Source organism: Gopherus flavomarginatus, chromosome 1 (assembly GCF_025201925.1).
Source record: "Gopherus flavomarginatus isolate rGopFla2 chromosome 1, rGopFla2.mat.asm, whole genome shotgun sequence".
NCBI lineage: Eukaryota > Metazoa > Chordata > Testudines > Testudinidae > Gopherus > Gopherus flavomarginatus.
Window position 1 is genome coordinate 27,757,286 of NC_066617.1, and position 26,003 is coordinate 27,783,288.

At 40.8% G+C, this 26,003-nt stretch overlaps 1 protein-coding gene across 9 annotated transcripts in view; it reads right to left on the reverse strand.

Annotated features, from left to right (window-relative positions):
* Positions 1 to 26,003, reverse strand: part of ORC5 (origin recognition complex subunit 5) — a 124,407-nt gene that overhangs the window by 80,393 nt on the left and 18,011 nt on the right. For 8 of the 9 annotated variants that reach the window (XR_007769899.1, XM_050925909.1, XM_050925884.1 and 5 more), the window contains exons 7-12: positions 25,721 to 25,851; positions 20,472 to 20,520; positions 18,985 to 19,075; positions 12,076 to 12,128; positions 8,717 to 8,829; positions 5,726 to 5,773 (exon numbers count right to left, since the gene is read on the reverse strand). Coding sequence is in view for 8 of the 9 variants with exons in the window: in XM_050925909.1 (XP_050781866.1) it covers positions 5,726 to 5,773; positions 8,717 to 8,829; positions 12,076 to 12,128; positions 18,985 to 19,075; positions 20,472 to 20,520; positions 25,721 to 25,851 (485 nt within the window). In the remaining variant the exon portion in view is untranslated. Of the gene's footprint in view, positions 1 to 3,375; positions 3,928 to 5,725; positions 5,774 to 8,716; positions 8,830 to 12,075; positions 12,129 to 18,984; positions 19,076 to 20,471; positions 20,521 to 25,720; positions 25,852 to 26,003 lie in introns of those variants that run through there. The other variant, XM_050925954.1, reaches the window with a different exon arrangement.

Consider the following 26,003-nt stretch of genomic DNA (forward strand, 5'->3'; position numbering starts at 1 on the left):
TATTATATATGAAATAGTTTAAAACTTGTAGAAGACACTTTCCCTTTCAGAATTTTTCATTTTTTGTGTTTTTTTAAAGCTTTTCTGATTCATTTTGCTCTTTCCCAAATTTCTTCATCAGAAATACCCTGTACTTTCTTCCCTGCAAAGCTCCCTATACTTCAACTAAGGCTTTTCTCCCAGTTGCCATTACTTGTGTTTACATTCTTCTTTTACAGTGGAAGATACCCAGCCTCTCGGTCATTTATTTGACTTAACTCTCTGATCACACTGCAAGTTTACACCGCTTCACAAAACCTGATCAATGTACCCAAGCTCCAAGGTTTCTTAAAGGGTAAGGAAAGCCTAAAGTATTCAAAAAGAGAACAGAAGCTCAACCAGGACCCATCAGGTTTAGATCTGCCTCATTTCTGTATAGGGAAAAAGAGAATGGGTTCTTAACCTCACCTAGCTGAGGATTTCATGCTCTCAGCATGCTACTACAGTTCTCTCTTTTCTGAGCCATCCAACAGGTTTGAACTCCCTCAGATGACAAACAGAGGGGGCATTTTAAATTGGAAGATTGACACAATAGGAGTCTATCACATTGGAACTGGATGAGAGGTACAGCACCAGAAGTCAATAGAAAACTCAGTCTCAAAGACAACCCCTGACATACTTGAACATACAAAGTATGCTTAGGGAGATGCTGCAGTTGCAGCTCTATCTGGCACAACTCTCAGTAGGGCTTGCAGTGAACTAGGGCAGTATCACTTCATCGGTTATCTAGAAAGGGGTATGTCTTATATAAAGCAGAAGTGGGAGATTTGCTTCTTCTAGAAAAAATATTATGGCCTAACAGACTGAATAATGAATTAGGAATCAAGATCTCCTAAATTTTTAGCCTGGTTCTGCCCCTGACTCCTAATGCCCTTAGATAAGCCACTTACGGCAAAATTCTTTGCTGGTGTAAACTAGCAAAACTTAACTACTGACAGTGAACCTCCACGAGTTTACATCAGAGATTTGGCCTTCGATCTTTGTGTCTCACTTTCCTCACCTGTAAAATGGGAATACCTACCAGCCAATGTTTATATCTAAGTGAGTGACTAGGTCAAGGAACAGTAATATGTGAAATGTACTGTGAGAAACAAGATATCGCAATTGCTCCGGAGAGCCATTTAAAGTGTTGCATGGATCAGATTAAATACAGATGAAACCCTAGGATGCACTTCTCAGTTTCTTATATGGAACCATCTCAATACCCAGGAGGTGGAGTTTAGTATTAAGGGAACACATTCAACTCCAAGCTATTTTCCATTCAGTAAAGGTATTTTCTGAATTGGAATAAATGGAATTATGCAGAATACTTTTAGGGGCTCCAAACAGAGATTTTAATTAGAATCAATCTTACTTTGAAGCTGAATATTGCAAGGAAGTAACTTGAATCCCAGGAATTAGATCATTCAAATCTTAGGAGCAACTTCCTATACCAGCAAAGCAAGGCTTGCAGTCTGACTCAAAGGTGGCTAGAAAAAATGTCACCCTAGACCAATGCCCTAGCCAAAACAAACAAACAAACAAAAAACAAACCTTTAAAAAATTGTTTTAGTTACATGTGACTATGTTCAATGTAAATGCTTATTCAAAAGGTTCATTTTAATTCGAGAGAAAGAATTCTTACTTTAAAAAAAAATATGTTTTGTGGTCATGACAAGTGCTAGATTAACCACACAAACTGCTAGGGGTCTTCTATTTATCTGAAAGTCATTTATCATGCTGTAGGCAGCAACAAAAGCTTCTTCAATCCACACCACACACGTGCTTCAACTCTATTGTAGGATAACAAACACTTACGCTATGTCTACAGTACGTGCCAGGAGTGTGATTCTCAGCTCGGGTAGACAATCACTGAGCTAACAAGAACATTAACTAGAGTGAAATCGCAATAGCATAGGCAGCAGCAGCACATCTTAGCCATGCTGTGACCCAGGGACTTCTTGGTGTCAACTGGTAGAGGGGTGAATAAGGTTTAGAAGGTTCCACTGCATCTGACATCTCCAAAATATGAGTGCCAAAGGGTGGCATGTGAGGTCTCAACACTGGTCATTTTAGTCATTGTGAAATATATGAATGAGCAATATTTAAGATTATATGTATTCATACTGAAAATTATGTTCTTAAAGCCTTGAAGTTAAAAGCAGGTCACCAGGAGGTGACTGGCCTTGGACAAATTCCATTCAGGCAGGGGATTGGAGACTCATCTCTTTTTGTTTGGTCAAGTGTGAATTGTCTCTCTCACAAGGTAAACCTATCAGCATGTGGAGCCAGATGCTAATTAAAAGACTGCAAGAGGGAGACCACAGGGAAGAAAAATCAGCAGCTATTTTGATATATCTGGGACTGTAAAGAGGACACTTTTCAGAATAGCAGTCGTGTTAGTCTGTATCCGCAAAAAAAACATAAGTACTTGTGGCACCTTAGAGACTAACAAATTTAATTGAACATAGGCTTTCGTAGGCTGTAGCCCACGAAAGCTTATGTTCAAATAAATGTGTTAGTCTGTAAGGTGCCACAAGTACTCCTGTTCTTTTTAAAGAGGACAATGTGAATTATCTCATGAATGGAAGATCACAGCCAAGCCTGGCTGTAATAGGTCCGAAGGATTTTGGATGAAGTTTTATTCTGTGTGATAGAACAATGTCTTGTTAAACATAGGCTCTAGAAAGTGTGTTATGATTTTGTATGTAATCGTTTGTTTCCATTAATTCTACTTGCTTCTTCCTGAGTCTGTATTCCTTTGTTAATGTCTTGTTTTTCCTACAAATATATATAAGTACCTTGCGCTGAGCACAGTGGTGATCCTGAGATATAACTGGTAAACTGGTGTGCACTATGCCTTTGGGAGCAGTGGATCTGTGAATTCAGAGAGAGTGTTCAGTGGAACAGGCGCAGATGCTCCAGGAGGACACTTCAATGCTCAGGGGTTGCAGTATACCTTATTGTTAACCTGTAAAGAGAGAGAGCAGGGCCTGCAGAGGCCTGGAAGGCAGTGCTTGTATTGCCAGAGGCTGATGGTGTTGGGGAACTGACCTACAGTAGGCACAGATAAGACTTCCTCATGATAAGGGAAGGTGCCTCACAACTCTTGGTGTCACGTGCCAAGTAAGTCCTGACCAGTTTCAGGCTTGTTTGTATTGATGAGAGGTAGTGCAAGTATGTCTACGAGAGCTGGGAACCACACCTCTAGCTTGTACGGATGCAGTCACAGAGAAGTTTAAATCTGCATGCTAATACTGCTTATAAGTGTGTGCCAGTTAGTGGCAACTGAACAGACGGAGGCTAACAAACCCAGGAAGTAAGCAGAGGTTTAAATAACTGAAAACAGAAACAGGCAGGGGCTTTATTTAAAAAAATTGGAAATAGGAAAAGAATTCGTTAAAAAACAAAAACAAAGGTAATTGACTCAGAATCAGCAATTTGTGCACTAACTAGTTTATGTCACTGCTTGATCTTATCACTGTTACATTGATCTCCTTCCTCTTCTTACTCCATGTTACACTCACTTTTTGCATCTGTTTTACATTAGATTGTAAAATTGGGTGGGCACGGACCATATCTTACTATGTCTTTGCACAGGTGGGTGCTTAAATAAATAAAAATAAAAGAAGAATAAATAAAAATTTTTTTAATGCAGGTACATCTGTCTACTAGGGATGAGACAGAGACATCAATCCATCTCCAATAAACTACCAGGCTAATGGTGCTAACCCTTAGTCACAGCCAATCTGAATCCAATTCAAAATAGAAACCACGAGCTGGAGGGCTGTATGTCCCATCAGCAAATCTCTGGTTATCCAGTTGCTTTGTGTTCCTATCTTTCCCCATCTTGCCATCTTAAGTGAGATATTATGGCCTACAGGAAAGGGAGCAAGGCACCTCTTGCAGCTGGAGGGAAAGGAAGAAGATTTGGGCTGTGATGCAGTATTTATTCATTCCTGTTCCCCTTTTCCTCCCACAAGACCTGTGATCACAACTTGAGATGTGGATGTTTTTTCAGGGTAGAGAACAGTCCTGAAAATAATTAGAATCTTTGAAAATCCTCTGGAGTTCATGTGCTAGAGGCAAGACACATGAGTTCTATAACTAAATGATACTTGCTTTCTAAGAGTTAAGGATTTAGAACACAGATGTTAATATAAATACGTTTAACATTTCACATCATCCTAGACACAGGTGAAATTATGTGGATTAAGAATTTCCTTTTTTTTTTTACTATACCAATTTACACATATGCTACTCAATCAGAGGATCAGATTCTCTTCTGGCATACCCTGGTGCAACACCAGTGAAATCCATGCAGTTACAACAACTTATTTGGGTAAAGGGTTTGGCCACTATTCTTTAAATCCTTTGTCCTGATGGAATAATTATAAATTTCCTTAAGGAACATACAGTTTCCTTACACACAACATATAAGCAGTCAAACTTTAACCCTGGGTGACTAAAGTTAGGCTCCTAAATCCACATTTAGGCACCTAAAAGTTGTCTGATTTTCAAAGCTACTGAATATTTAACTGACCTTAGTGGGGTTTACGGATACTATGACTAAGGCTAAGATTTTGTCATGGTTATTTTTAGTAAAAGTCATAGGCAGGTCACAGACAATAAACAAAAATTCACAGAAGCCATGACCTGTCTGAGACTTTTGTTGCTGAAGCTCCATGGTTTCTACGACCACAGTAGTGGCTGGGAGCTGTGGGGTTCCCCCTCTGCCCACGGTGGCTGGGAGCTTTGGGAAATATGGTCATCCTGGAGAGAAAACAGGACACCCCAGCTGCTCACCCGAGGCGTCCCCCTCCCTCCATGCGAGGCTGTCACCCGTCGATGGAACCCTGAGGGGGGGCCCCTTCAGGAGTCTGTCACCTGTGGGTGGAACTCTGCAGGGGGCCCCCCATCACTTGTTGCTTCTGCCATCTGTTGAGGGAACCCTGCCAGGGCCCCACTGGCTGTCAGCTCCAGAGTCCTGCAGCCCCCGGGGCTGAAGCAGAGAATGTCATGGAGGTCTCTGAAAGTCACGGATTCCATGACTTCCATGCCCTTTGTGACATAAACATAACCTTAACTATGACTTTCTAAATACCAAGTCACAAGTTTAGCTAATACATTTGTGCCTATTCAGTTAGCTTTATACCTAAATATCGATTTCGGAGCCAAAACTGAGGCACCAGATTTGAAGATTCTGGCGTATTGTTCCTCTCACATTCTATGTGCATAGAATTTTGCCTATAAAGTTTAAACTTAGTTTCAGACATAGAAGAGGATGAAGCAAAAGGTCTCTGCTTTTCTAATATAATAAGCCACATCAGTAGTTTTTTTTATAAGCAAAGCCACTGCACCACTTCACATCTGAAGGAAATGTGCTATTGGTATAAAAAGCAGAAACATGAGAAATGTACAAATTGATGTTGTTATCTAATAAGACCAGAAGTGATCTGCACTACATGATTGTAATTTAATGTAGTGTGTGGCATCTTAAAATAAAAATATATCTATTAATAATGACAACAATGCCTTGTATGAAAAGTAAATATAAAATAAACCAATGCACTAGAGATTAGAGCATGCAATGCTCTTGTATGCTTTTTCAATCATACATTCAGGTGGGAAAGGAAAAATATATAGTCACTACTACATGAGAAAGCAACATTTAGTTGTGAATGAGGACTGAAAGCTAAATAAATACCTTTTCATGTTTTTTCAGAAAGTTTGTCTTCTTGATTTTTCCATGATGCTGCAAATACAGAAGCAAAATATGAGCAAAATATGACATAGCAAGAAGTCACAATAATGTTACACAACTTGAATTGGGTGAAAAAAAAAAATCAACTAACATACAACTATTCATTACACATTTATAGCAATGTACTACCACCATAGTTCTGCCTACTTATCACATGCCAATTAGTTATCTTTGTCCTTAACAGCAATACTGTTTATTCAACACCTAACACTTAATATCCTAACATACTCTGGGCATTACTTCTTGACTCTCCCATATCTGAACTGTGTGAACACTGGGTGAAAACTTTCACCCTGCAGTGTTCTTATATTTGTAAAGTGGTTTATTGGGGGAAAATGTATAAATTGAAAAATCAGAAAATTAAATACTTAGCCACCAGAAAATAATCAACGTGACACTAATCAGAAGAGGCAGAGAGCCATTTCTATGAGTCTTCTTCCACCACACCCCCTCCTCAAAATCAGCTTGAGAAAAGGTCAAAGTGTGTTTCATTGTTAGTTCCTTTGTCTTTCTAGAAATGGGAAAGCAGCTGTCACTTATTTTTAAATGCACCCAGTTTTCCTTGTATAGACTTCAAAAATGATGTAGGTGCACTCAGTTTTCTTTGGTTTATACCTATGACGACAACAGGATACTCACAAAATAAAGAAATAAAGTGTCAAAAAGAAGTCAAGATACAGAATATGAAGGTCATGTCAGGGGTAGACAGGTAAAAATGTAATTGGAATAAAGAAAGTAATTGATGCCCTGTGAGTAGATAAGATTCATCCAGAAGGATTGTGTTGTGGGAGAAAGGATTGGATCAAGAAAGGGCAAAGCACAGGGGCTGGCGAAGAAATAAGGAAGGGTATTGGAGGGGTAAGGGAAAGATAATTGGAGTTTTTAAATTTCCTGGATTGCAGGTGGTGGGTTATATGAATTATACTGCTGCAGTTTAATAGTTACATTAAAATCTTATTTGTAATGTGTTTTTAAATTATGTCAAGGCTGCTTACAGTACATAGATAGGCACTCTAAGTATAAAATACACATGTACACACTTCTTAAAATAAATTCTAGGCAGATTTTCAATATGGTATGCAGTAGAACAAGACTATTTTTTCTTTCAGTCCTACTGTGCACAAAATGGTGACTTCCTTGCAACTGTTATCCTTTTTCAAAAGGGCACTTAAAATGTTTTACAATTTTTCCTTTAGAATCTCTTATGTTACATTGTACTAGAATTTCTTTCAACTCATGACATCACTGTAGATTTATTATTTTGTTGCTGTAATTGTTTGTCAACATTCTGTGCCTTTTAATTTGCAACATTACCTCAATTTGTCTACAGTGGCAACTATTTTAATAATAGTAGTATCGCCTTTAGGTTAATGGTTCAACAACATTCCTTTGGTTCACACTTATTTCACTGATTATGAGACTTTGGTTAATGACTCCAATATAAAGTTTTTTGCCCAAATCCCAACAGATCTCATTAGAACTCCAACAACAACAAAATTCTCCTTCTACAGCTCCCAGGAGACACAGAAACAGGATTAGAAAGCTTCTCCGAAAGTGCTATTTGTTCTGGCTTTTGAGATATTGGTAATATGTGAACTTGGCCTTAACACCTGATTAAGTGCTCTCAGGCAATACTCGTGGTAGAAATGGTGATTAGTCATGCTTTATCAATGCTTGACAAGATATTTAACTTGACTAATTAAAAAGCCATCAAATTTATTACATGGCCTCGCACTTCAAAGGTCTTTGAGGCGCATGTCTCAACTATGCATTTCACTGCACTGAAGAGGAACAGCAGTATGCCCATGCACAGGGACTGAAGGCCTGGAGCCTGATTTCAGACATGCTACAATGAAAGGGATAAATAAAGCTATATCTTTTCATCACTCATAATTTCTTTGCTTTTTTATGTATATAAATAAAATAAATGCTTTTGACGACTAATTTCCCACAGTTAAATTTAGATCCTGAGAAAAGAGAGAAGTCGGCATGAAATCAGAAGTTAAAACAGTGGAGTCCTTATTCAGCAAATAAGTTCTGCCAGTGATATTTCTCTTGCCAAATGTTAAATGAAATATTTGGCTATATACACATATCTGTAAGTTTTCATTACAAATAATTCTCCTCTTCTGAAGTACATACAAAACGATACAGACCAATGTGAAACATCTACAGTTTCCATTATGCGGACATATAAGCACCATAAAAATGAACACCATGTCCAAGTTTATTACTTAATTAGTATATTATCACTAAGGACTCCAGTACATGTAGCTTAAAATATTAACAGTATATTTATAGGTTTTGAGATTGAGGAAAAAAAAAAGATTTCTTAAAGAATTAGCAAGCTTGTATCCCTCAGTCTCTCCCATTTCTTATCCTTGCCTACACCTACACATTTTACGATATAAAAACCCTTACAGTTACTAACGTAAATGGTAAGCATAACTGATCAATTACTTTACTTTTTGTGGCAACCTTTTCTTCTCCTCCGCCACCAGTATTTTGTCAAATTAAGGCCTCTATTCTCCAGATAGATGTACTAGTGCACACCCTTTAGACCCACATGGAATTCTGCTCTCTTCCATGGGATTCAAACTGTGAATAATAGTACACACCAGTGCACTGATTTGCAGGAACACAAATACTTCAGGGAAGGGAACTATGTCACCTTATAAATGCCATGCAACACAATAGTGCTAGATAAATATTATGCATATTTTAATGCTCAAAACAGTTCATTTTTCATATTAAACATCAGTAATGGTATGTTGTGTCAACATACCACAATATGTGATCCAAAGTCGCAGTTTTGTTCAAATCAAACAAATAAGATACAAAAGAGAGCTGAAAGTGAATGACCTAAAGGAGTTCTGACCTGAGTGAAGAAGTACGCATGACTCCATCATACAGAAATAAGAAAAATATAGTTACCTTAAGGAAGAACCTCTTATCTGTCCTGGCAGGATTATAGGAGGCAAGGTAAGCAGCTATTAGAAGGAATTTGGAGTAATAAGGAAGTTCTACGTGAGCATGTGCAGAAAGTCCTATAAAACAAACACATGGTTTATGAGTCATTGAGGGAGCATTCTAACCGCGAGAGGTTTAAAATTAGACCAGCAAGTTTTGTTCTGGTTCTCAAGGGTAAACACATTGCAGCGTTCCTCTTCTCTGCCTGTTCCATTCCTGCAAGTCAGCAGAGATGGATATTTGCTACAATCCAGGTATCCCAAGAGTAAAGCAGGCAGTGCTGTGGAACAATGTGTCATGCATGGGTCACCCCTGTAACAAAACAAATACGAGCACTCAGTTTGCTGGTGGACTGCCCCAGACCTTCCAGGCATTACGGTAATACAAAGATTAAATATATACAGCAACAGCTGACAATTTCCTGCAATACCCAGGAGAAACCTTATTGAATGTATGTATCATTGTGGGACAGGGTTTGTATGTAATTCCATGGAGGACAGGGACAACAACCCTCCAGGGACAGTGGATGATGACTAGATAAATTTACTCAGGTTGTAACACTCCCAGAGAGCTACCATCATCTGGAGAAAGACACACATACACTGGTTCAAACTGGATTCTCCAGGAACCAGCAGGAACAGAAAGGATTTTTGGACAAGCAGACTGAGTTTAAACTGACTTAGAGCCTTCTTTCTGATTCAGCAAGTGGACAAGACCTCTAGTCCATGGCTGCGGGGATCCTTAGGGAAGGACTTTGGTCTAATGAGGCCACCATAAGAGTAAGTGTTTTTGTTCTGTGCAAAATGAATAATGAACTGATAACAAGAGGAAAACCCCTGGGTCGGGTTTAAAAGGACTGTTCACCAGCCAGAGCCCTTGCTGGAGTCAGGGGATGATCTCTGGTAAGCTTATTAACATGCGCGTTGAGTGGGTTTTTTTGTTTACTGTTTTTAATGTTTTCTCTGTAATGCTTTTACCTTAAGAATAAATGTGCTTACTTAGAAAGAGCTATGTGGTAGTTTAACAGTGGGCAATTCATTCTTTACTATATCCGAACAGCAAAGCAAAGCAGATCAGCTTATGCAGCCTGAATTTGTTGGGGAGGTCACAGTATAGGCAAGGAGCCATGCAGTCTGGAAGTACCCTGGTCATGAGGAAGAGAGTCACAGGTCTCCATCCAAGACAGGTGATGGCTTAAGAGCCGGATGTGTAGAGGGAGTGCCCTTGCTGGACCATGGTGGGAGAATACAGGTCCAGTTACCCCGAACTGTGACAAATACCACTACTAAGCAGAAGATAGTAGTTCCCAGATCATTGATGAAATCTGAGCTGGGATCTTCATTTACTGAACTGGTTTTAAAAAAAACAACTCTCACATTTTTAAACATTTTCAGGTCAATCTGGTTTAAGACAGTTTGGTAGCTAGTGTGGATATGGCAAAATTGTACATTTGTCCACTTCCCAATTGAGATTTGACCTAAAGGCTGCTATAAACTGTTCAAGGGACCAGCTCCACAATGAGCTAGACTCCAACTAGGGAGCCAAATTGCATCTTTGAACACACATCAATACCCAGGCTATGGCTGGTTTCTCAGCTGCAGCTCAGCTTCTAGACATTTTAGTTTTTTAATTTTATTTATGATTGAAGGTAAAAGATTTCCAAAACACTCAGCCTGATTCATTTGGTCTAGTCTACTATACATGCATTTTGCAATTTTACATACACTTTACATAACCAAGGGTATTCCATGATGCATCTTTCCTCCTTCCATTTCTACACTTTTCTCTTTCCCCACTTTCCTCCAATCACTGTACATTTTTTTATTTAAAATGTGTGTGACCAGCAGGCTCAAGCTACCTTCTCTTCTCTGTTGGCAGGAGAGGTTAGTTTCTTAGAGGGCCTATTTTATGCCTGCTCAGTTTTGTCTTTTCATCTAGATTGTTCCCTGCCCTATGTAACTTGTTTCTGTGCTTTGTACAAACAATAAGCATATACCTGTCAATGCTCAAACTAAAAAAAAAATGCAGTTTTAATCTTCATACTTCTAACAAATAAGGATCAAAACAGTGGAACATGTTTAAAAGTTAGTGTAAATTTCAGAGTTCACAATATATTTGTGATGGGTTATTTACAAATTTTCTTTCAGGTAGTCATGAAAGCACGGCATATTTTTTTCAGCTTCTAGTAACAGTCAAGTAGCCGTTTTATTTGTACAGCATTTTAATTAAAAATGCAATCGCAGGTAAAAAACTCCTGCTTGTACACAACTAAGTTGAATACTGAAATGCCTGTGCTCCTACTCCATCTTTCTGACCTGCTGGGATTAGCATTATGCATTGAATAATTGTTTGCTTAATTATATCCCCAGAGTACAGTTTATTACATATTAATTTCTCTTTAAGAACAATCCTAATGTCAGAAATGTTATTTACCTCCAAATCCATTTTCCCTGGTGTATGAGCTTAAAGTATCCTGAAAGTAACTTCAAGTAAAATCTCTCTTTTTTGAGCTAATCAGGAATAAGTGTATTGCTCTCATTTGGGAAAGATAGGAGGTTTAGGAATAACCCTATGATTCTATTTCCCTTGACCAGACACACTGCAGAAGTTACATATTTGTTTAAAAAGTAAAGGTCTGAATCACACTCTAATCACTACTACACTATCTATAGACTATCACCACAGCTTTGATAGGCAGTCAGAACATACTGCATCCATCAAAAGAAGCGTTTTACCATGGTGAAGACTAGGGGGAAAAGATGGTCCAAAAATTCAGAAATGGGCAAGAATCTACTGCTGAATGAGAGAGGGACTTTTCAAAGAAGACGTTTTAGTAATCTCCTAGCCTCCGTTTGCCAGAAGCTGATTAAGACTTGTCTCTCAGTTCTGCATAAAGGGTGGTGGCACAGAGCTGCACTACTCCAGAGGCAGCAGTAGAAAGGAATTGTGACTGTCATGATTCACATACCTCTCTCAGCAACAACTTGTCAGGACTTCTGTTTTGCTCTAGTATATGCTGTGTCAGCCCATTACCAGGGTCAGCGTACTTCCCTTCAGATATAGTCATCTCTGCTGGTCATGCACAGAGCAAGTGGAGAGTCATGGATCAGCCTACTCCCCACTCTTCTGCACATTGGAGTAGTGGTTTATTTCCCCTCATGCCCAGACTCAGCATCCAGGCATGTTCTGCACCAAGGAAGGAGGTACAATCTAGGCCTCAGTAAAGTCATTCCATTAAGTGTTTGTTAGGGATCAGCAATCACATCACTAAATAACTGCTACCTTAACTACTACTATTTAGAATTATTGCATCTATTTGATACCTTTCAAGTGCCCAGGTTCTCCATCATCCTGCTGTATTCTCTCCCACTGTGAGCTAAAAAAGAAAGATAGGTGTTTAAAGAAAGAATATTCATATCAAAATGAAAAGGGAAGTTACTTACCTTGTAGAGTAACTGGAGTACAAGACGTTTTGTCCCTATGGGTCCTCCACATGAGGATCCATGAACTCATGATCCAAGATTTTGTGAGCAAGTCCAGACCTGTGCCCTATGCATCTTTGTGCTCTGGTACAAGATATACAGGGTGGGAGAGAGTTGCCTCCACTACGGTTCCTTCTCAAACACAGTCTATACAGAATGAGAAAGGAGTTGTCTATACAGTAAGGATGGGCTCCACCTAAAGCAAAATGGAACCAGATTTCTGACATGTAAAATTAAGAAGGTTGTAGAAGAGTTTTTAAAGTAAGGGCTGAGCGAAAGCCGACAGGTGCAAAGGAGCACATAGTTCGGATGGAGACATCTCTCAGGGAAGAATCTATTAATGGTAATTCTCTATAGCCTAGTAAACAAGATAGAAATGAAGTTGATAGAGTACAGGTAGGAACTGAAGAGAAACAGTCAAATGAAAAGTATCAGAGGGGTAGTCGTGTTAGTCTGGATCTGTAAAAGCAGCAAAAAGTTCTGTGGCACCTTATAGACTAACAAACTGACGAAGTGGGTATTCACCCACGAAAGCTCATGCTCCAATATGTCTGTTAGTCTATAATGTGCCACAGGACTCTTTGCTGCTTTTAATCAAATGAAAGAATCCCATCAATTACATCATATAATGGCAGACAGCTAAAAAGTGAAAAAAATGTATGTGTTTGTATATAAATGCTAGAAGTCTAAAAACTAAGATGAGTGAACTTGAATGCCTCGTATTAAATGGTACACCCATGCCTGGAATACTGTGTGCAGTACTGATTGCCCATCTCAAAAAAGATACATTAGAATTGGAAAAGGTACAGAGAGAGGCAACAAAAATGATTACGGGGATGGAACAGCTTCCACATGAGTAAAGAGTAAAAGGACTAGGACTTTTTAGCTTGGAAAAGAGACGACTAAGAGGGGATATGAGAGAGGTCTATAAAATCATGAATGGGGTGGAGAAAGTGAATAAGGAAGTGTATTTAATCCTTCACATAACACAAGAACTAGGGGTTACACAATGATATTAATAGGCAGCAGGTTTGTTTTAAACAAAAGGAAATACTACTTCACACGCCACACAGTCAACCTGTGAAACTCATTGCCAGGGGATGTTGTGAAGGCCAAAAGTATAACTGGATTCAAAAAAGAATTAGATACGTCCCTGGAGGACAGATCCACTAGTGGCTATTAGCCAACATGGTCACAAATGCAACCCTATGCTATGGGTTTCCTAAGTCTTTAACCGCCGGAAGCTAGGACAAAAATGGATGGATCACTTGATAATTGCCCTGTTCTGTTCATTCCCTCTGAAGCATCTGGCATTGGCCACTGTCGGAAAACAGGATACTGGGCTAGATGGACCATTGGTCTGATCCCATATGGCCTTTCTTGTGCTCTTAACAACTCTGAAGCTGAGGGGACGGAGGGTGGGTAGTAGAGCACCCATACGGACAAAACATCTCGAAGAACTCCAGTTACTGTACAAGGTAAGTAACTTCTCTTCCTTCAAGTTATTGCTCCCTATGGGTGCTCCATGTCAGCAGATTCCCAAGGACTACCCCAAATGAAGGGGAAGGGTGCTGAGAAGGTGGATTCAGTATGAGACAAAGAAGAGCTTCACCAAAGGCCACTTCTAGAGCTGATGCACAGACAAGAGCACAGTGGTGAGAAAACGTACTGAAGACCAGCTGACAGCTTTGCAAATGTCCAAGAGGAGTATGTTCTTCAGTAAGACCAGAGAGGTAGACTGAGCCCTGGTGGAATGGGCAGTCTCCCTAGGTGGAAGGCGCACCTTTGAGGCTTTGTTACAGGTGAGGATGCCTCCTGAAACCTGTTTTCAGTCTTTGCCCTTTCAGTCTTTCTGCTATTGAAATGGAAAAAAAAAAAAAAGAGTCTAGAAAAAGCCAAGGGGCTTAATTTTTGTGTATCCAGCATATGGATACTCCCTTGGTCTCTCAAAGATCAAGGCTTGGGGTAATACACTGGTAGATGAATGCCCTGATTAATGTGGAATTCTGATGAAACTTTAGGCAGAAGACAGCAATGGGGACATAACATCACCTTATTGCCATAGAAAAGAGTGTAAGGTGGGTCAGCCTAAAGTGCTCTGAGTTCCCCTACCTTTCTGATTGAGGTGATGGCTATGAGGAATGAGGTCTTAAAAGGACAAATGAAGAAGGGTACAATTCCCTGTAGATTGAAATGGGGGGGTGGAAGGGATTTTCAGAGCATTCAGGACTAAGTTGAAGTCTGTGTGTAGCAGATTCTTCATAAATGGGTAAAAGTTAAACAGAGCCTTAATGAATCTTGCAATGGTTGGGTGAGAAAAGCCTGAAAACCTCATGAGGGAGGAGTGAAAAGCTGTAACGGCAGCCAGGTAAACCTGAACTGAGCTCAGTGATAAGCCTGAGGTTTTTAATTTAGCAGGTAATTGAGAACATGTATGAGGAGAGACTCAAGAGGAGGTACAGACTGATGAGTACACTAGGCTTGAAAACATCTTCATTTCTGCACATAGAGTTTCCACTACTGAGCCGTATCATTTGGTCTCCTGAAGAACAGTCCTGTAGTACACTAGAGAGCCATCTAGGAGCCAGGCACTGAGGTGGGTTACAGTGCCTGACTACTGGGTGAGGAGATCTGTTGCAAGAGGAAGATGAAAAGGTGGTCACAGGGACAGGCAAGTCAGATACCTGTCTTGGTCATGATGGCACTATGATGACCACCACCACTTTCTCTTGTATGGACTTATTTAGGACCTTGAGAAACAATGGTGCTGAGGGATAAACACAGAGTGACATGTGAGGCCAAGGGGGTAAGGAGAGCATCTCCCAAAAGGTTGTGACTGTGCTTTCCCCTTGCACACAAGTGTCAGTACAGGAACTCCTCACTTAAAGTCATCCCGGTTAACCTTGTTTCAATGTTAAGTTGCTGATCTATTAGGGAACATGCTCATTTAAAGTTGTGAAATGCTCCCTTCTAATGTCGTTTGGCAGCTGCCTGTCTTGTCCATTGTTTGCAGGAAGAGCAGCCCCTTGCAGCTAGCTGGTGGGTGGTTGGAACCAGGGTGGACCTGCAGCCCCCTATCAGCTCCCCACTCCCCCAAGTTCCCTGTGCAGCAGCTGTCCCTCCCCCCACTGCCATGTGCTGCTCCTGCCCCCTGCCTTGATGGTAAGTGTAATGGACTGTACTGAATTCTAAAATGTTGATCTGAAGAGGAGTCTCCACTGAGCTGTGAAGTCCTGGAAATGAGTGTCTGTAGCAGGTTGGATCCCTGCTCCTGCCCTGCAGGGGTTAAAAGCAGCCCTGGGAAGGGGGGCTGGGCCTGGAGAAAGCAGCCTGTAGGCTGGGGCCCGAAGCCTGGGCTGATTGGGGAAAGTGGGCTCAGCTGTGGCCATGCTCCAGTCAGGCCCCGCAGGCCCCTATAAGAGGCAGTGAAGCCAGAAGGCCAGGACAGTCTCTCTCTGACTGGAGAGGGAGACAGGCCTGGCTGCTTGGAAACTCACCCAGGGGACCTAGAGGAAGGCAGGGCTGGGAAAAGGCCTTAGGTGCTGGGAAGCCCTAGGCAAGCAACTCCCCAGGCTGCAGGGCCTAATTTTAGGCCTCCGAGGTACTGGGCTTGCAGAGGGGCAGCCGGAGGGTGGGTAAAGGCAGCCAGTCCAAAACCCCTTTGCCTATGATGAGTGGTTAATACTGCAGTCTGCCCCAGGGCATGGGGGCTAGACAATGACTGGGCAGTAGCCAATACTGAGGCAAAGTGGGGATAGTGGGGTGGGTGTTCCCCTGGGAGGGGGGGAGAGCCAGTTAAAGGGGCACTGGGGTCCAGGGAGGGACACAGGGGCCAGCAGAGGACAGGTGGATCACCGGCCTCCAGAGGGCACTCCGGGCTGGGACCGAGCTAATTCCCAGAAGTCACCAGCAGGAGGCATCGCGGGGGTGAGTCCGCTCGTCTACAGTGTCCCAGCCTACTAAGGAGGCATCTATAGAGATGATCTTTTTGGGGGGAGGGGGGAAGGACATGAAAATGGAACTCCCAAAGCAGATCTTTTGAGGCTCCTTCCACCCATTGAAGAAGCTGATGACCCTCTGAGGTATGACATCCACTTGGATAATTTGTGCATAGCCAAACCTGAAGACAATAGGAGTGTAGTCTTGCCAGGGATGTTATGGATATACAGGCTGCTATGTGGCCAGGAGCTGAAGGCAAACCCTCATTGTGGTTTGCAGGTCTGATGTATTGTGGAAATGAGGCTGGATATCATAGCAAATCTCTCCATGCGCAAATACGCTTTGGCTGTAATGGTGTCCAGAATGGCAGAGGCCCAACGAGCGGAAGAGAGAATACGGTTCTGTTGGTTACTGACTGCACCTCAAGAAAGGAGTGCATCATCTAAGTAGGGAGAAACTATTATTCCCATCTGACAAAAATGAGTTGCTAGTGCCAAGGGTACTTTTAAAGACCCTTGGAGCAGCTGAAAGACCTAGGGTAGGATGCTGTATTGGTGCTAGGATGCTGTATTGGTGGTAGTCTTTGCCGAGAATGAACTGCAAGAAACATTTGAGAGAACGGTGCACAGCTATATGAAAGTATTTATCTTGAAGGTTGAGAGAGAGACAGACCAACCCCCAGAGATCCAAAAGAGAGAATGATCACTTCCAGGGTTACTAACCTGAAACAAAGAAAGGACGAAGCTGTTCAAAGTCCTGAGATCTAAAATTAGTCTCCATCCTCCTCGTCTTGGGAACCCAAGAAGTACAGTAACTGGAGTAGAACCCTCCTCAGATAAAATCCAGTGGAACTGATTCAATCACCACAAAAACTGTAAGAGATTGTACTTCCTGTCTTAAGAGACCCTCGTGAGAATGGTCCCTAAAAGGATTTAGCTTCCAGTTTTTAAAGGATGCCTTTTTTGCCTCTAACCACTTCTTTTACTTTGTTGTTTAGCCATGGTGGCAATTTTTGGTCCTCTTACTATGTTTTTAATGTGGGGTATACATTTAATTTGAGCCTCTATTATGATGCTTTTAAAAAGTTTCCATGCAGCCTGCACGCATTTCACTCTTGTGACTGTACCTAATAATTTCCATTTAACCGTCTTCCTCATTTGTGTGTAGCTCCCCTTCTAAAGTTAAATGCTACTGTGGTGCTATCCCTTGGTATTTTCCCTCCCATAAGGATGTTAAATTTAATTATATTCTGGTCGCTGTTATCAAGTGGTTCAGCTGTAATCACCTCTTGGACCAGAACTGGTGCTCCACATAGGACTAAATCAAGAATTACCTCTCTCCTTGTGGGTTCCAGAAATAGCTGCTTCAAGAAGCAGTCATTAATGGTGTCTAAAAACTTCATCTCAGAATTCCATAGAGGGACTGCAGATATCCCCCGTTATGCTTGAGTTTTCTACCTTTACAGCCTCTCTAATCTCCTGGAGCATTTCACAATCACTATCACCATCCTGGTCAGGTGGTCGGTAGTATTTTCTGCTGTACTCATCATTCAAGACTGGAATATCTATCCATAGACATTCTAAGGTACAGTTTAATTCTTTTAAGAGTTTCTCTATTTGATTCTATGCTTTCTTTCATATATAGTGCCAGTCCCGCACCAGCACTACCTAATGTGTCATCCTTATGTATGTTGTACCCTGGTATTACCATGTCCAAAATAAAAAGTTGATCAAGAATTTAATTCACCACCACCCACCTATACATTCTTAATGCTATTTAAAATAAAATAGTCCCATCAAGAGAAGAAGGTTTTTGTTCCATAAAAGCAGGAGGTGAAGGAAAGAAAGGAACAACGGATCAATGATGGTACCGTGGATTTATAAACCTTGCCCCAATAAGATGGTTCTGAGGCGCTTGTGTGTTGCTTCCAATATCTACAGTACCTTAAAGAATTCTGAGGTTTGCATAGTAAGACATGAATAATACAGTGTGGAACTTCAGAGGCAATTTTTAAAAGAGAAGACAATTTCAGTTATCCTCATATATTATGGTGATGGATTTCCATGTTTAAGAAGTTATGAATTATTGAAAAGCACCCTATAATTTTCTCTCTCTCTCCTATCAAATCAAATTATGGGATTTATTGGATTATAAGCATGTTTAAAAGAGGTTTTCATTTTTGTAAATTAAAATGTAAATCAATAATAAAACCCCAAAAACCCAACACTGAAAAAACTCACCCATTAAGTATACCAAAAAGTAAAGGCTATAGAACGAGAGGACAACTGAGTCATACCTAGCACACCCAATGACAGCAGAAACACCTTACCCATGTCTGACCTTTGTTATAAAAGGGAGGAACTGCTGACAGAACATAATCCATAAGGGGCCCTCTCCTTTAGACTGCCCTCCCCACACACTCTGAATTGTTGTTGACCTTCCAGGCATGATGCAATTCCACCTCTTTGCCTGGGCATCGGTGAAGGACCAATCACATCTCCATTGGTGGAGGACTGCTTCAGTGTCTAGTTAATAATAATAGTTTTATATGCTTTTTGCCTTAAAATCTACTTCACACGTTAACTTAATTTCATAAGGTCTCATAAAAACCACACTGAACACTTGTTTGTATTTTCCTATCTGAGACACACTAGTAAAAATAGCTGTAGTATTTTATGGCTGCAAAGAAACTGATGTTAAAAGAAAAAGGGAGAGTCAATCTGGTAGGAAGAAATATTACTTAAAATTTCATTAATGTGGTGAGTAAGGCTTTTGAGAGGAGTGTGGCTAAAAATGAAAAGGGACGCTTACCTGGATATTTCCCGGAGATAAACAGTCTGCATTGCTTTCTTCAAATGAGATTCAATATTTTTCCAGAGTCGACGTGTGTCACGTTCATTTGCTGCATAGAGCAAAAATCGGCTTTGTTAGTGTAAACTCTGAAAGTGTTTAACCTATAGAAGAGTGGAATTCAATTGAATAGCTAAATAGAGTCAGACACACAAAATAATCAGTGTGACATCATGACATTCTGAAATATTTGCATTACCAGGACACAGAACTATCTTCTACGGTTGTAAACACCACACTGCAAGGCAAGGATGTTGCATGGTGGTTACTTTGTGATACTCCATGACTATTTAACAGAATAGCTGTTTTCACTCTCCACTCCTAGGCCTGAGAGGGAAGGTAGTTTCTCCCTTCCCTTCTCAGCTGCTGAGGTATGGGGAGAAGTTGTATACGAGGGAGCAGCTGTTAGAGGAGGGAAAAGTGCTTGGAAGCAGATTCCATCTCATCTCCATAAAACACTGACTAAAAGCTTGTTAGTCTGCTTCTGCTATAGTTCAAATGTGTGCATTAGAACATAACATAGGAATAGTCTTAGTGGGTCAGACCAAAGGTCAATCTAGCCCAGTATCCTGTTTTCTGACAGTGGCCAATGCCAGGTACCCCAGAGGAAACGAACAGAACAAGTAATCACCTAGTGATCCACCCTCTGTTGCCCATTCCCAGCTTCTGACAAACAGGCGAGGACACCATCCCTGCCCATCGTGCCTAATAGCCATGGATGGACCTGTCCTACATGAATTTATCTAGCTCTTTTTTAATCCTGTTATAGTCTTGGCCTTCACAATATCCTCTGGCAAAGAGTTCCACAGGTGAACTGCATTGTGTGAAGAAATACTTCCTTTTGTTTGTTTTAAACCTGCTGCCTATTAACTTCATTTGGTGATCCCTAGTTCTTGTGCTAGGAGAAGGAGTAAATAGCACTCCCTTCCTTACTTTCTCCCCATCAGTCATGATTTTGTAAACTCAAACATATCCTCCTTAGTCATCTCTTTTCCAAGCTGAAAAGTCCCAGTCTTCTTACTCTCTCCTCATACGGAAGCCTTATTAGACAGTAAAAGCAACACTACTGTGGTTGGCAGAGTGAATGGAAAGTGGATCAAAGCCAGGCACTCCAGAAGAGGCACAGGTTGAGCCCCACTGTTTTAAATGCAGACTGCTACTCAGGCCTGGTCTACACCTTAAACTTAGACTGACCTAGCTACATCACTCACTGGTGTAAAAAATTTATACCCCGAGAGACATAGTTAAGCTGGCCTAAGCTCCAACAAACACTGCTACACTGATTAAAGAATTCTTCTGTCAACCTAGCTATCACCTCTTGAGGGGGTGGATTTACTACAAAGATGTGAAAAACCTCTTCCATTGCTGTAGCAAGTATCTACACTACAGCAGTGTTGCTACAGCGCTTGTAACATAGAGACAGCCTAATAGAAAAGCAAAGCACTTACCTTCTCCTCTGACTACTGGTTCACAATATTTAGTAAAATTTAGTGCAGCCTGCAGAAAAAGACAGAAAAATTGACAATGTATTAGACCTGATCAGTCTATACTGTACAGCATCTAACACACGACTGCGTGATGTAAAGTGAATAAAAATATGTTTCAACTACTAATTATGGCATTTTGCTTCCAAGGTTTTCACTCTGACTTAGGTCATAAGGTTTCACAGTGTAATATCCAGGTACACAAACATAAAGATGACATTCACAACAAAAGCGAAGACAAACTTCCACAAAATCTTTTCACTATAGTATATTGACTAAAAACAAACAAAAAAACCTGTAACTTCCAATACAGCAATTGTATCTTTTTAAACCAGTAGTGCAGAAAGTAACTTACTGAAGACAAGTTTATTTCCTTCACCCTTTTTTGGTCAAAACTCACTGTTTCTGCTGCAAATAGGTTCAATAATACATTATATTTACATGCAAATACAGAGAAGAAATGATAAAAATCGATTTGCAGAGCTGCGGCCTAACCCAGTGCTCTGTGCTACATGGTGGCATGGCTGGCTTCAGCCGGGCAGTGTGGCTGTAGCGCCACCAGCCACCGGTGCTCCAGGCAGCGCGGTAAGAAGATAGGGATCGGGGGGGTTGGATAGAGGGCAGGGGAGTTTGAGGTGGTGATCAGGGCGTGGGGGTGTGGATAGGGGGCGGAGCAGACAGAAGGCAGGGAAGAGGGGGTTTGAATGGGTGCAGGAGTCCTGGGGGCCAGTCAGGAAGGAGAAGGGTTGGATGGGGCAGCAGGGGGCAGTCAGGGGCAGGGGTTCCAGGGGCGGTCAGGGAGAAGGGGTGGTTGGATGGGGCTGGGGTCCCGGGGAGGGGCAGTCAGGAATGAAAAATCAAACACATTTACAGCAGTAAAAAGCAGCGTGCATTAATCTAAATTCTATTATATGTAGAGTAGTTCAGAAACTTATACAATATTTATACTAGTCTATATCAACACATGCTATACAAAAGACCTTTCACATACAAAAGCCTGTAGGATTGGGTCCTGAAGCCCTTACAGACAGTATCTTTATTCACGTCAGTAGACCAGTTGATGACTTGGGGACTATTCAAGTTACTCAAGGACAGTGGTACCCAAACTTTTCTTGTCACACACCCTGCTTACCAGTAATGGAATCTATCTGTGCTCCTCCCTTCCCCTCATCCATTACTACACAGCCAAGGCTTCCTCAGTACAGGAGCTTGGGCTGAAGGTGGAGCAGGGGGCGGAACTGAGGATAAGGGAAGGAACTGGGGCTAGAGGTAGAGCTGGCCTGGAGGAGAGAGGGAATGAGGGCTGAGCTGCGGCAGGGGGCCAAATGGGGCTGGGTGGTACGCTCTACCCATCATCCTTGGGGGCTTGCCTGGGCCCTGACATGCCCCTCTGAATGTTCCTCTGTGCCCCACAGTTTGGGGACCACTGCTCAAGAACATACATGTCTGCAGGACTGGGCCCCTCAATCTTGAATGACTCAACTACTATAGCAAATCCTTTCAAGCATACTGCATTTACTTTTACACTTTTTACCTACAGATAAAAGTTTACTCAGGGGCTGTTGCTGGGGAACCTGGCAGAGCAGGAAGTCTGCCACATTGGCATGGGGCTGTTTGAGTGCCACACAAGTGGAATGTTTCCTCGCCTCACCATTTCCTCTCTTTTTCCTATCAATTATCCCTCTTTTTCCTATGGAGAAAGGGAGGTTGACTCAAGCCATACACTCCTTCTCTCAAGCCCTCGAGAGATTCCCTCCCCACTGGGAACTTAAGGTTTCAGAGAGCCAGCCAGGCTCAGGCTCTAATCTAAAATTAACAAAAATCTAGGTGGATTTTTAAGGGAAAAAAGGCTGCTACAAAAAGAAGCCTGTATCCTGCAGTCTGTTGCACTGACAGGTAGAGAATTAGGAATAAAAACTTCAGTAACAGCACAAGATCACAGGTCTAGCCTGTCTCCACGTTCCTAGGGAAGAAGAGGAAAAACACCGTACAGACTGCTGGACACACAAAGTTCTAAGGAAACTAGCTGGGTAGAATGTGAGGCAGCTCTACTCCTATTTTCACATGACTCACCTTTCTTCTTAGCCAGACTTGTTTGTGCACTATTGGGCACTTTTACTTCTAAGTTATGGTAATTTTTACAGAATAATTAAAAGACTGTTCCGCAAGTGTTTGCGCTGCTTAACATTTATTTTCAGTATGCTGCTCCTTTTAACGGGATTCAAGAGAACATATATTAAAGATACCCTGGATTATTTTTCTTTGGTGCATTCAAAATTGCAGCGTACGGTTATTAAGACTAACAGAAAAATTATATTTTCAGCAAGATCTTGTGCATGCCAGTGCTGTATCTTGATTATTTTGTTGCTCCCACTGATTTCCTACTCACCAAAAGTTATTTTCCTAGTCATCAAGCTAGGTATGTAACTTATTAGGTGCCATCCATAAAGTGTCTAGGTGTTAATAAAAACCCACTAGTTAACATACTAAGTAATGCTTAAATACAGTGTGCATGTGTGTTTAAATAAGAACATGAAACTTAATATATCAGAAAATAAACACATTAAGTGGCTTCATACTCTATTACAGCAAAAAGCCACTCTCTGAACAGCCCATTTAACAATCTTGTGAACAGGATAGTCGTGTTTTTTGGTTTTGTTTCTTTTTTTTTTTTTTAAAGGAACATACATATAATGACGATAAATTACATGTGTAACTATTGATGAGAACTGAAAAGAGCATAATGATAAATCCTTTATGCTAATTTTTATTCTATATGTATTAAGATAGCTTCTAACTTAACTTTACACTCTAGCATGAATCTTCTGCATTTTGTCTTGCTGAGTCTTATCAGTGAAACATACATAGTACACAATAGTTTACTAAGACAGCTATATGTACAGATATGGGGAAAATGACGGGGCTGTGACCTTGATCTTTTTAGCTACTATTGTCTATACTACTTTAGCTTATTTGAGTTGTGAGATCACTGCATGGTTAAAGATCAAGAGACTGTATACAACAAAGGCCCATCATCTCTTATTTTTTTAATTAATTCAAGTTATGCAATCAGAACCACTGAAATTGTATAAAGACAAGTCATGCTCCTTGGCAGTAACCAAGAAGTTTATTACTGAACAAGTACCCACTGATTTGATATTTCATAGGTTAGATGAAAGTCAAAATGTAGAGATTCAAAAATTAAATGACAATGTATTTTGAAAGAAAACCCTCATTTTATACTTTGAACTGGGCAGATCATGGACTTGAAGGATGGGGGCTTGGGGGAAGGCAGGAAATGGGCGGGATGAGGGTTGAGCCCCCTGTCCCCCCGCACCTGTAGAGCAGGGGAAGCTGCTGCTGCTGAGCAATGTGCTTCTCCTAGCCTACAGAACCTTCAGCTTCCTTGCCTGCCTCATCTCCAGTGCCAGTGGGCTGTGTCCATGTAGGGTAAGGCAGAGGCACCTCCCAACTATAGTACTGTATTGTATGTTTGCAAACCCACAGCACATGCACACTACTCCCCGCCAGCGTACTATTAAATTGCTTGTTTAAAAATTGTTTAAAACTTACACAACTGTATCCCATTATAACGCTACCCAATATAACACAAATTCTGACATAACGCGGTAAAGCAGCGTTCCAGGGAGGTAGGGCTGCGCACTCCAGCGGATCAAATCAAGTTCGATATAACACGGTTTCACCTAAAACACAGTAGGATTTTTTGGCTCCTGATGACAGCGTTATAAGGAGGTAGAGGTGTACCTGTATTAAATTGCTCATTTAAAATGTATGTGATGCCTTTTGTCTGGCAAAAAAAATTTCCCTGGAACCTAACACCCACCATTTACATTAATTCTTATGGGTAAATTGGATTTACTTAACATTGTTTCACTTAGTCGCATTTTTCAGGAACATAACTGCAACGTTAAGTGAGGAGTTACTGTAAAATGACGGAGTCTAAATTAGCTGTTACCACTCAAAGAGATCTTGGTTGGAGTCATTGTGGATAGTTCTCTGAAAACATCCACTCAATCTTCAGCAGGAGTCAAAAAAGCTAACAATGTTGGGAATCCTTAGGAAAGGGATAGAGAAGACAGAAAATATATTGCTCTGTACAAATTCACATTACGCCCACATCTTGAATATGGAGTGCAGATGCAGTTGCACCATGTCAAAAAGGTATTAGAATTGGAAAAGGTACAGAAAAGAGCAACAAAAATGATTAGGGGTATGGAACAGTTTCCATATGAGGACAGATTAATGAAACGGGGACTTTTCAGCTTGGATGGCACTAAAGGGGGGATATGATTGAGGTCTATAAAATCATGACTGGTGTGGAAAAAGTAAATAAGGACGTGTTATTTACTCCTTCTCATAACACAAGAACTAGGGGTCACCAAATGGAATTAATAGGCAGCAGGTTTAAAATAACAAAAGGAAGTATTTCTTCACACAATGCACTGTCAGCCTGTGGAACTCCTTGCCAGAGAATGATGTGAAGGCCAAGACTATAACAGGGTTAAAAAAAGAACTAGATTAAATTCTTTACCGATTATTCTGTTAAATAGTCATGGAGTATCACAAAGTAACCACCATGCAATATCTTGCTTTGCAGTGTGGGGTTTATGTCAACAGAAGATAATTCTGTATCATGGTAATGCAAACACATCAGAATATCAGGATGTCACATTGATTATTTGGTGTGTGACTATTAAAAGTTGAAGTCTACTCTTCTATAGGTTAAACACCTTTTTTAGAGTTGACACTAACAAAGCTAATTTTTGCTGTATGCAGCAAATGACATATATCGACTCTGGAAAAATATTATTAAATCTCATTTGAAGAATGCAATGCAGACTATCTCCGAGAAATATCCAGGTAATTGTCCCTTTTCATTTTTAGCCATCTGCCTATCAAAAGTCTTACTTAAAATGTCAAATAGGTGGCAAGCAGTATTTCTTCCTGCCAGACTAACTTTTCCTTTTTCTTTTAACATCAGTTTTTTTTGCAGCCTTGGTGAGGCCTTCCTTGGAGACTAGACTGGTGCAGGCCCCCAGGGATATGAGGACACCCATACCTCATTAACTGATTTAAACTAGCTCAGGACCTTTTAATGCAATATGCTTATGACATGCTCTCTATCCAAACCAAACAATAAATCTAGCCTTTAAGATTTTGGACAAGAAAAATAAAACTAGAGGATCCCTCACCAGATGTCGAAGCTCTTTCAAGTCCCTGCAGACTGTGTAGAAGACACCAAGAAGAATATTAATGTACGCAGCATAGAAATCAGCAGAATATTCTGGAGGATGATAATGGGACAGAATCTTTTGTAGATTTCCTGTTTGGATATAAACAACTTTGATTTTTTTTTCCCCCAAAAAGCTGGCGATTGTCTTATTGTACTAATCATATTTTAAAAATTAAGTGCAGCACAAGCCAAACAAACAACGATAGTCAGCTGTACCATAGAACTCAAATCAATAGCAAAAA